Raw genomic sequence first — 12,165 nt, 5'->3', positions numbered from 1 at the left:
CGAGTCATAGCACGCTTGCCCTTGGACTGCACAGGTGATCTCTGTGGTGCGTGGGGCCTCAGGGTCAGTGCACTCTCATGCTGGTCAGGAGAGTGTGGACTGGTTAGGGCTATAAGGTCCCGGGCGGCCTCGAAAGTCTCCAGTGTGGAAGGAAGGTCCAAGTCCTCCACCTGGGTCTCCTCCGGTGGCATTGGACTCAACGACCCCTGCCGCGGGCCCAGAGTTGACGGTGCTGGTTGTTGAGCCAGAGGGGAGAGGTGGCCCGGCACAGGTCGCACTCCCTTGGGCGGCTCCTGTTCTGTTGCTCGAGAGGGGGAGTGCCCCTGTCAGTCTTCCTGTGCTTCTTCCTTGGCACAGGTGACTGATTGGTGCCCGCGATTGCTACCATGCAGCAGACTTTGGTGCCAGGGAGTGCTGGTGCTGAGGGTCTCTGACCCCAGAGCCCTTCCTCGGTGCTGCATCCCGGATCGAAGCTAGTGTGCTGTGCACCAATGCTGAGGAGCCTGGTGCTGTGTCCATGGGGCTCAACTTGGACTGAGGGCACAGAGCTGCTTCCATTAGCAGCAGTTTCAATCTATGGTCCCTTTCTTTTTTGTGTGTGGGCGAAAACTCCTGCAGATCTTGCACCTATCCATTTGGTGGGACTTCCCCATGCACTTTAGACAAGCCATGTGTAGGTCTCCCTTAGGCATAGTCTTTTGGCAAGCCCAACATGGTTTAAAACCAGTGCCGTAACAAGGGCCAGGCGAGTGAAGCACTTGCCTTGGGCACACAAAGCCTTGGGCCTCAGCTGAGCACTGACCCCAAATTCTCTGCAAGAAACCAGTCTGTTTCAGCTGTTTGTTAGTATGGTTAAATGGTATTGAATGTATAACAATGTGTTTACTGTTTAATTTTATGAAATGCTTGTAATTTGCTGCATGCATTACTTTCACTTACAATTTCTTTATCACACGTTATAAGGTACTATTTAAGTTTTTGCTTATAACTTAAAAAAAATGTTTGCACTGAAACTGAACCCAGTCAGGAGGGATTGTCTCCTGCCCATCAAGATGGCCTATCAAAATTAAATGGGCCATTGTGGGACATCACAATACAAAAAGACTTTGTTAATTGCCCCTTACTCCTATGAAGAGACTACATGCAAAAGTGCTCATCCCTTCAGCTTGAATTCTGGAAGCAGTAAATAAAAACAGCTGATAAGAAAATATTTCATTTCTTTTGCTGTTTGGACTCTTATAGGGCTGAGCTACAAAAGAGAAGAAGAGGCAGGAGACAACCTGGGTAAAAAACATTCAGAGTTGATAGATTACTAAAACTCTGTCATCTTTTGGATGACTGTAACTCATTTGTGTACATATACTTGCCTGATTTAACCTTCTAATAACTCTCTCTTTTTTTTTCTTAGCCTTGAGGTTGGCAATCATGGTTGTTAGCCACTCCAGACATCATGACAGGTAGTTATTACGCATGCCCAGTAAGTAATAAAATTGGATGTAGGGTTCTGTTGCCCCAGGAGTAAAACTGTTGAAATAAAAGGAGATGACCCATAGATTTGCTAATCATAAAGATTCAGTAGGATTGCTTCATTGGTTTGCAAGGAGGATTTTTATCAAATCCTAAGTCAAGATGGATGCTTTAGAAATGCTCCACTGATTTTAAATTAGCTTTTCTATCAAATCTTGATTCTGATGCAATACTAATTCTCAATTGAAACTAATAGAAGATTTCTATCACATACAATCTAATTTAGGATTCGCTGGAAAAGTTCCTGCAAAACCAATGGAGGATTTGATTCACAACACTTTTATTAACTTTACATGAGGTGCTTCCAGTACCTAACACTTCAGAATAAGGTATGTAATCCTCACAATACATTTAGTGAGTAGTGCAATGCTGCCATGGCAATGGTGAAGGTTCCTGCCTGGGCCCATCAGTTATCAGTTCTGTTCTGAAGGAAGAGATGCAGTATCTCAGGGGTGGCCACCTGAGCCTGAGAAGGAGCCAGAATTTACCAATGTACATTGCCAAAGAGCCACAGTAATACATCAACAGCTCCCCATTAGCTCCCCACCACCACTCCCAGTGCCTCCTACCCACCGGCAGCCCAGCTAATCAGCGCCTCCCCCTCCCTCTCCGCACCTCTCCATCAGCTGTTTCCTGGCTTGCAGGAGGCGAGGGAAGGAGGGAGGGCATGGCAGGCTCAGGGGAGGGGGCAGGAAGGGGTGGAGTGGGGGCAGGGCCTGTGGCAGTGCCAGGGGTTGAGCAGTGAGCACCCCCAGCACATGAGAAAGTTGGCTCCGTGGCTCCAGCCCCGGAGTCTGTGCCTATACAAGGAGCCGCATATTAACTTCTGAAGAGCCGCATGTGGCTCCAGAGCCACAGGTTGGACACCTCTGCAGTATCTGAACAAAAATTTTGACTGTGGGAATACCACATATTCAGATTGGTATCTGTAGCAGTGTGGTTACCTCACTCCTGCCCTGAAGGGCTTAAAACAGCCCGGGGAGAGGGCTGTGGCAGGGGAAAAGCTGGGCTGATAGGCAGAGCAGCTGCAGCTGGGGCAATGCCCCAAACGGAACACAGCTGGCCCTTATAAAAAGGCTGTGAGCCAGACGCCCAGAAGTGTCTCTCTCTCTCTCGGCTGGGAGAGAGCAGGGCCTGGCTGCCTGCAGAAAGGGTACTGGGAGTGAGGTAGGGCTGGGGAAAGGCCAGAGGAGCAGGGGAGCGCCAGGCTGGCAACTCCCCAGGCTGCAGGGCCTGGTCCTAGGCCCAGAGAGGTACTGGGTGGTAGAGGAAGGCAGCAGGTCTGAACTCCCTTGCCTATGATGAGTGGCTTTTACACTGCAGTCTGCCCCAGGGAGTGGGGGCTTGGTGATGACTGTCAGTAGCCCAGACTGAGGCAAGGTGGGGATAGAGGATTGGGGGTTCCCCTCGGTGGGGAGACCCTGAGACTGCAGGGGTATTGCCAGGGGGCAGCACCCCAGAGACAAAAGGCACCAGGTCCTGCAGAGGGTGCTCCTGGGTTGAAGAGCTAATTCCCTGAGATGACCAGCAGGAGGTGCTGCAGGGGTGAGTCCTGCATCGCTACAGTATCAAATATGTATTTTAAATAAGGAAATTCTCCTTAAAAGTCAACACTAACATTCTATCTACATCCCACACATGTTTAGTACGAATAATACACTAATGTTTTGTCATATGATAGCTCAATGTTTAGTTTCAATAGGGCTCCGTTTATTAATTAGTATTACTATTTAGTTCTTTATTTGTAAGCCTATAATATAAACACTTTACAGAATTACAAACTACATATTAAAATTAACTTTAACTCTCAACAAAATGCAGCCACATGTGGGAAACAAATAGTGATATCCTTAATTTCACCCAACTGAGCTCTGTGCTAACTATGTATCTTATAGCCAAATCATGACCTAAACAAGAAAAATCCACAAAATGCCAGGAAACTTCATAAGCTTCAACTTGCAGAGTTTTGTACAAATCATTCTGTTGTGGAGAGAAAGATGTAAGAGTAGCTGTGAGGAAATCAGGCATAGGCGCCAACTCCATGGGTGCTCTGGGGCTGGAGCACCCCCGGGGAAAAATTGGTGGGTGCTCTGCACCCACCGGCAGCTCCCCGTCCCAGCTCAACTCCGCTCCGCTCCTCCCTGTAGCCCGCTGCGTCCCCGCTTCTCCCCCTAGCTCCCAGTGCTTGCCGCCGCGAAACAACTGGGGCAGGGATTTGGAGGAGTCGTCCAATAGGGGCAGGGAGGTGGCGGAGTTGGGGCGGGGACTTTGGGGAAGGGGTTGGAATGGGTGCGGGGCAGGGGTGGAGTCGGGGCAGGACCCAGGGCGAGCACCCACTGGCGCCAGGAAAAGTTGGGGTCTATGAAATCAGGACATTCACAGAGGGCAAATGTGTTTCCTCAGAAGCCCAGTGCCTCAGTGCTATTCCCTGGATCAATCCCCTCCCGCACACCATTACAAGGTTCTGAGGGCAGAGTATTATTCTCAATAACATAATGCAGACATGCTATCTTTAACAGGAAAATTGCTGTAGATTTGGAGGATAATGATATTGTGGAGAGTGCTTCTCCCTTGGTCTCCTCCCTGCTAAACCCCTTCAAAAACTTAGGAACCCCAAGTGTACAGGGATTGCTTACAGATGTATCTGTGAGTTAAAGAAAGGAGGGGTTCATGGAGCTAAGGCTCAAACACATCCTCCCTACACCACTGTCAACAAAAATCTGACTTCTGTACTTGAAGCAAGGCGAATGAACTGACCCTTAATGACTCTTAACCCCTAAACTTAATGTTACTTCCATCTATTTCTTAAGTGGTTATTAACAGATCTTTATATGGATGACCTTATTTTTTTCTAGCTATAATAGGTTGTTTTTATCATGTATAGAAAATGTTTATCTATACTATAATTAACTATACTATAATTACTATAATCAACACAATGATTTTAGTCACAAGTTAGGCCTCTTGATATAAGGGAATCATATAAAGATTCTATGTGCCATTACATTTGTAAATAAAATCATGAAAGAAAATACAGCACCGCACATGTGGAAACAGGATTGGGGCCACAGAATGTATCTGAATGCTAAATAAAATCTCGGATAGGCTTCTGAGTTATCACAATGCAATCAGGTTTTTTTTTTTCTTGTAATATGTTTTATAGTGATACCTTCATTGTAGTAAATAATGCCAGAAACCATTGAAAATTAAGCAAATGGGTCTTAACAACTATATACGGATAAGAAACTGACTAATAGCTCAGAAAATAGCAATTTTAAGACTGACACCTAAAAAATTGAAATCCTTATTCATTCTACAATTAGGTGACTTTTAAAATAAATGAAAAACACACTTGGTTAAATTAATTCTTAGTGTAACCTCAATGAAATTAACGTACACAAGGAAATAATTTGACTCAGTTTAAGTTAAAAGTTTATTAAACTGATTGTGCCCTTATTTTATGTCTCCCTATCTTTGTGCATTGTCTGATACAACTACTGCATCTTGTTTTAGGCTTGGTCTACAGTCTACACTAACAACTTATGCTGGCATAACTATGTAACTTCTGCTTAGCACCCACCATTTTTTCCCTCTGGGTGCTCCAGCCCCAGACACCCACAGAGTCGGCCTTATGGTCCCACCGGTCCATTCATCGTTTCTCCTTGTATCTAATCCATCCTATGTCACACTAAACCCATAAAGCAATGTTCTACACAACAGTCCAAGTAATTGTCTGAGACCACCCTTCAGACATCTGATCCTCCCGTCCAGCAACCTTGATACCAACAAACTGATCCTCTATCCCCTCATGAGCAAACTGATCCTGTGATCTCCACAAAGGTTTTCCTCAGAATACTGACCCTGTCTCCCACAAACCCAGCTTTTTCACCCTTCTGTTTACCTTCAGGATTCTTTTCCCTCTAATCTAGAGGAGAGAGACACTTATTGCTGGCAGGAGGCAAGCAGTAGCTTCAGGAGGACACAGGGCTTTGTCCTGCAGAAAAAGAGAATGATGTGGAGGGGTTGTATTAGGACTATGTTGCCTCATACTCCTGGACTGGACTGCCTCTAAGGGCTAGGATGAGAGAATGTTGGCTGTATCTCTTTTTGGTCATAACTATTAAAACAACTGTTCCTACAGTATTTGCACCCTTTACTTCTGGCCTCCCTAGTAAAGAAAACCTCTCTGTTACCTGACATGTGGTAGTGTTAATGGGGACCCACAGAAAGCTAGAGCCTGAAGTGCCTAATGCTTGGACCATGTACACTTGAATCCAACCTTGTTCTCAGGTCAACATGCTGACCCCTAGGGAATGGTGTATGACACACTGTAGTGGGGTCAGTTACTGTATTATATAATCATAAGCCTCTTCCCCTGTGTGTTGCCATAATCATTTCAGAGATGAAGGCAAAAGGGCAAGGGGCTGATTTTCAGAAGTATAGGCACTAGCAGCTCCCAATTATTTCAACTGCAGTTGCAGGTGTTCAGCATTTTTGTAAATCGGGTCCTAAGTTACTTGGTCAAGGCCACAGCGGGAGTCCAGTTAGAACTGGAATTAGAATGCAGGAGTGTTTGCTTTCATTCCAACGTAACAGTGCCATAAAAACATATTTAACAACTGAATCCTATCATAGCCTATCAATTTCTGAGCCCAATCCCCAAATTTTATCACACCGAGTACATGTAAAGCTGCTTTGAATCCCTACAGAACCTGTGCTTCAAGATTGAACAATGTCACAAAAACCTGTATCCAGTATCTGCATCCTGTTGAATCCAGGTGCCAGACACATTTTTATTGTGTATTGGGCCAGGATACATTAGGGTCCACATTTCTGTAGTGAAGTAGGAGCAACTAGCTATTTATTTAGCTTTCCAGGGAAGCAGGAGAGGCTTGCTCTTTATTTAAACTGTTCTCTTTGCACCTTTGGGCCCAAAATGTGGCAAGCTGGATCTAGGTGCCAGAATCATCTTTATTCTATGCTGTTGTGCTGGGATGAGTCAGGATCTAGATATTCCCTGTATAATAAGGAGCAGTTAGACTAGTTTTGTGTTTAGTCAGTGGGATTTGTGGATTCAGGGCACAAAGGTTAACTCCAGGTTTTTGTGGCACTGGGTCCAGATTTAGTGGTGGACTCAGAACAGTTTTACTCCATTCTTTATCTCTGTGATAACTTTGGAGGGTTGGGTGGACCAGACTCTGGAAGGATCCAGGCATCAGGTCTGTGTGTTTGAGGTATGGTTCAATCGTGCCTTGTAGGGGTTGTTTGGTGTGCCCCTCAAGGGCTACAATTGTTTTCTATGCTGCTAGCACAGCTTTGGGCGCAGGATCCCTGTAGACCCAGCTCTTACGTTCTTCCTTTAACAATGAAGCTGAGATGAACCTTAACACTTCTAGGTCCCCCGGACTGAGACAAGTCGCAGGCTCCCGTCGTGACAAGGCGAAAGACTCGTCACCGCGCGACCCCTCAGCTTGTCAGACCCAGGGCGGGAAAAGGGGGCTGGCGGGCAACGCGCTGGGGGCGGGGCGTAAGGCCGTATTGGCGAACCGGGAAGTGGGCGGGCGGCGAAGGCGGAGGGGGCGCGTCAGCCCTGCCTCCTGGATGTTGTTGTTGTGGTCTCTTTAAGCCGGCGGGGGAGGGGAGAGGGGAAGCGGGAGACTCTCGCGATATCAGCCTTGGCGCCGTGACCTCCATGTGAGAGCGGTAGCTGCTGGTAAACACTCCCCGGGGCTCGGACATGGCTCCCGGCGGTGCCCGTTAGCCCTGGCTGCGGCGGTTCGCTCCGGACGCTTCTGCTTATTGTGCTGCTCGCGGCCTCGCTTACACGTCGCTGCGGGCGCCCTCGGGCCGACGGGGGCGGGGGTCTGGTCTCCTCGCCCCTGTGAGCGAGGCCGACGGCCCGGGAGGCTCGGGCTGCACCGCGGCTTTACAATCCTGCCCCGCTGAGCCAAAACAAAGAAGCGGCAGAGGCGCCCCCGCCCCCCACGCAGCCGGAGAGCGGGCGGGAGCCACGGCCGGCAGCCTCCCGAGCGGCCGGCAGCCGCGCACCATGTGGATCCAGGTCCGCACCATAGACGGCACCGAGACCCAGACCATCGACGACCTGAGCCGCCTCACCAAGATAGAGTGTCTGCGGGAGAAAATCCAGGAGAGCTTCCGAGTGAGCCCCGAGCGGCAGCGCCTCTTCTACCGGGGCAAGCAGGTGAGGCGGGAACGCCCCCATACCTGCCGCCACCCCCCGCGCTCTTTGTGTGCCCGGGGGCGGCGCTCCGGGCTGCCCGGCCATGCGAGCCGCCGGCTCCGGCTTTTGTTTACTCGCTCTCGCTGGGCCTAGGGCAGCGTGAGGGGCAGGAGAAGCCGAGCAGCCCGGCTCCCCCTTCCTACGGCTCTGCCGACCCAGGGGCCGGGCGGCGTCCCCGGGAGGAGAAGGTGTCGGACCGACTCCTTTGTGTTTGCTTTCCCAGCTGGACAGCCTCGCGCCTCCCCCCTGCCGTGCCCGGGGATGGGAGGAGACGCGGCGGCTCCTCGAGGCTTCCCCCTTGGCGTCCCCGTTGGCTTCAGCAGGGGAGGCGCCTCCCCCGGCTGTGTAGAAAAGCGGCTTCCAGGGCGGAGCGCCGCTTTCAGGCCCCGCACGTGTGTATGTGGCGCGGGGAGGGGGAGCGGGGGCGTGCGCCTGAGCGAGGTGGGGGTCTCGCCTCCCCGGCCTCGCGCCAAGGATTAACGGTTTTGTGGAACGGTTGGGCCTGGCTATGAACCCTCCCCTCTCTTGGGGGTGGGGGGCCGTGCTGCACAATGGGGGGGGGGGCGGCGCACGTGACTAGACCACGTGGGTACGGGGGGCTCCAAGAAGTCGCCTCTTACCCGCCTTGGCTTTAGTTTCACATGCACGAACTGAATAAGCCTGAGCATAGCTTGCCCCAGCTGGACTTTTGCACCTTGTCTGCACTAGCCCTTCTCTTCCCCCACCTCCTAAACTTCCCGCAGTTGCCGCTTCTCCAGTGGGAGAGCTACCCCAGACAAGGTACCAGTGCTTACTGGTGTCATACCACTTGCATCAGCTGTCCCTGGGTTGAACAGTTCGTCAATACCATGCTTAAAAAACTTTTTGTGAGCTATGCTGTGGCTAGAGCAGGGGTCGGCAACCTTTCCGAAGTGGTGTGCCGAGTCTTCATTTATTTACTCTAATTTAAGGTTTTGGGTGCCAGTAATACATTTTAACATTTTTAGAAGGCCTCTTTCTATAAGTCTATAATATATAACTAAACTATTGTTGTATGTAAAGTAAATAAGGTTTTTAAAATGTTTAAGAAGCTTCATTTACAATTAAATTAAAATCCAGAGACTCCCCAAACTGGTGGCCAGGACTCGGCAGTGTGAGTGCCACTGAAAATCAACTCGCGTGCCGCCTTTGGCATGTGTGCCATAAGTTGCCTACCCCGGGCTAGAGCAATGCTAGGTATTGCTGTGTCCAAAGAGGACCTGCCTGTGTCCGTGGCTATAGCTGTAGATGCTATCATCATCATATAGACATAGGGTAGTGGTAAATGAGGTAATCAGAATGCTGCAAGAATAGTAGAGGAAGGGCATAAAAGACAAAAGGAAAGGGAGGTTGGATGTGATGGCACCAGAGATGTACACTTCAGTGTGGTTGAATCTCCTTTTTTTTAATAGAGTAGTCTGGGCTACCACTGGATTCAGTGTGGCTCTAACCACTATGGCCAGGTTATCTGTCTCTAAAATTAAACTTTAAATTTAACAGATTAGATATGTATTAGTGTGAATAGTAGAAGTAGTCATAACGAATTGGATATAATATTTGTCATCAACAGGTGACCTTTAACATGTTTTTCTGTATCTAGTGCTCCATGGAGTGAGGAAATGTCTGTGAAAGATGCTATATAAAGATTGCAATTCCTATGGCAGGAATGTTAATCTGGAAGTTAAAATTTTACTTGAGGATTAAAGTTATAATAATAATTGTGAAGCCAGAAGCTGAAGCAGAGCTTGGAGCAGTTAGAAGTGGGCAGAGTTGGCGTCAGTTTGACCTTTCTTTCAGTCATGTTGATGTCAATACATCTACCCACTTCCTGAAGGGGAGATTGGGGTCTGGCTTGTTGATTGCAGGGACACAGGGCTGGTTAGAGCAGAAAGTCACAGCTTTTGTTTCCACCTTGATTTCCCCCCCCCCCCCTTTACCTCTCTTTATTTCCGCCCTGTGCTACTATGGCTGCCTCCTCCCCCCCCCCCCCCCCTACAAAACAAAAGCAAGAGCTCTGTAGGCATTCATTGCTATAGATCCATAAAGGGCCCTTGGTAAAAGTGCCTGACTCCATCTGTATTAGAACTTCCATTATTCCTATAGTTGTGGAAAAGTAAATCTCAGTTTTGCTAGACTGGCTCTTAAAATGGAGAAGCTTACAGCAGGGTAGCGCCTCCTAAACTTTGTTTACCTTAGCAAAGGTCACACTTGCTCATGATTGTGTTGTCCTCCTACAGAAATAAAGTCGGGCTTCCTCTGCTGCTTCCCTTCATCACCTGTTCAACTCAACAGATTAAAATTGAAGTCTTCTAATCTGCCTGTGATTAACTCTTTGCAATTCTACTTTTTAAAGTAATTTAAGAGACACTGCATGATACTCAGTAAAGCTGTAGTTGTATCTGAATTTTTAGTTTGATTGATTGCAAGCTTTTTAACACTTCTCACATTTTTAAATTTGGTAATATACTTTTTCTCTCTCCCCTAAAATTAAACTTCATCGAATTCAGTCTAGATTTGACACTTGCCAATCTAGAATTTATATCAGAGGACTGAAAGAGGAGGTCTCTGAATTAAGGATATGTCTGCACTACAGTGGCACAGCTTTGAGTCTGCAGCTGTGCTGCTGTAACAGCATAGTGTAGATGGCTCCTACATCGACAAGAAGGGGTTTTTCCTGTTGTGTAGTTCATCCACCTCTAAGAGAGGTGATGACTGGGTCTACAGAAGAAATCTTCTGTCGACCTAGCTGCTTCTATGCTGGGGATTAGATTGATTTAAATGAAGAGAGCTGGCTGATGGAGTTAGTAGTAGGAAAAGAGGGCACCCAAACTGCGTTAATACTCCCTGAACTAGATGTAATGCTTTCCTAATATTTCTCTTTTGTGTAAGCAATTGCTGTAACTGCCACATTGTTTGTAAATTATGAATGGACTCAGAGGTGGCCTTAAATACGAATAGGAGGGTGTCCATCATTTATCTCAAGATGGGAGGAACAAGGAAAGTTGAGAAACCGTGTTCATACAAAGCAACAGAGAGTCCTGTGACACCTTTAAGACTAACAGATGTATTGGAGCATAAGCTTTTGTGGGTGAGTGCCCACTTCGTCTCGTCAGATGTATACATAGGAAAGTAGCCTAACAATAAGGGCTTGTCTAAAGAGTGTTTTTTATACCATTTCACTCTGCCTAGAAACCAAGATAGTTAAATCAGTGTAACTCCCTAATGGGGCAGCAATTATACTGATAGTTATTCATATTGGTATAACTTATTTGGCAAATATGTCAAGAGCTCTTCTGGTGGCCCCTTACAAATGGCAGGTATACTTGCAGACAATCTAAATAAGCATCTCTCTTTTTACAAAAAAAAAAGGTAGCTGAAATTCAAAACTCATAAATCAGGGAAACCAACTTTCAAACAGTGCTTAACTCTGCCTCTTGCCCATGTGCAGAATTTTATATTGCTGTTCTGTACGATTAACGTGCAGTGTGGAGTTAATAGGGGAATTGTGACTGAATCTTATGTGGCTAATCTGACATTCTGGATGACTTACAGCTTGGTTACTTTTTTTATAAGACAAGGTGGTGGAAGTTACTATTTTTTAATTTGAATGTACAAACTAACTTGAGGTCAAACAAATAGATTCTGGTTCTGAACTCCTTTCCTGCTGGAAGTTAGTTTGTCAGCTGTGCATGTGGAACTGAAAATTGAAGAGACTTTATCCCTTAAAGAATATGCTGTGAAACATGAGGATGTATGTACTGTGCTCAGTTTAAGAGTTAGTGTCTCTTGTTCACTTGGTTTCAGCAGTTAATGGATGAGTGTATCGTGTTCTGAAAAAACTAGTCCATTACACCTTGAGACACACATTCTCAGGATAAACTTCCCAAAGCTACCATATATGCTATTCAGGCACATACGCTACCATAAACTTAGCTATTGTTGCTTCTTGACATCTCACATTTCCCTTTTAGGCAAGAGCATTAGACCTTTGCGATGTGTAGTAACAAAGGGAGTAAAATTAAGCAGGGGACTGAACCTTTGAGCAGCTAAAGTTTCACACTAAAACATTTGTGTACAAACATGAATTTCTACTGCATTCAGTGTTGTACAGAAGGACATGTGGCAGTATTCATGGCTGCAGTCTATCACTTGTGGCTCACTTCATAAAGGCTCTCAGCAATGTGAAAGAGTTAGGACTCCTTAAATGAGACTAATCTAGGAAATATGTCAAGATATTTAGGAAGTCTGTAGTTATTTTTGCAGACTTGCCTTGTTCTTCCTTACTTGCTAACTTCCTGTTTTATGAAGTCTTAAGACTTTTTAAAAAACTAGTCCTTTGTGCCCCTGACTTAGGGCTGGTCCACACTAACCCCCCACTT

General features: G+C 47.0%; 1 protein-coding gene across 3 annotated transcripts in view; it reads left to right on the top strand.

Annotated features, from left to right (window-relative positions):
- Nucleotides 1-7,202: 7,202 nt before the first annotated feature.
- The window catches only part of UHRF2 (ubiquitin like with PHD and ring finger domains 2), a 172,753-nt gene continuing 167,790 nt past the window's right edge, over nt 7,203-12,165 (top strand). For all 3 annotated transcript variants that reach the window (XR_010588899.1, XM_065550543.1, XM_065550542.1), the window contains exon 1: nt 7,203-7,729. Coding sequence is in view for 2 of the 3 variants with exons in the window: in XM_065550543.1 (XP_065406615.1) it covers nt 7,577-7,729 (153 nt within the window). In the remaining variant the exon portion in view is untranslated. The remainder of the gene's footprint in view (nt 7,730-12,165) is intronic.

The sequence above is a fragment of the Chrysemys picta genome, chromosome 6, assembly GCF_011386835.1.
Source record: "Chrysemys picta bellii isolate R12L10 chromosome 6, ASM1138683v2, whole genome shotgun sequence".
Taxonomy (NCBI): domain Eukaryota; kingdom Metazoa; phylum Chordata; order Testudines; family Emydidae; genus Chrysemys; species Chrysemys picta.
The sequence above is the reverse complement of the archived record's forward strand: the minus strand, read 5'-3'. Positions and strand labels throughout refer to the sequence as shown.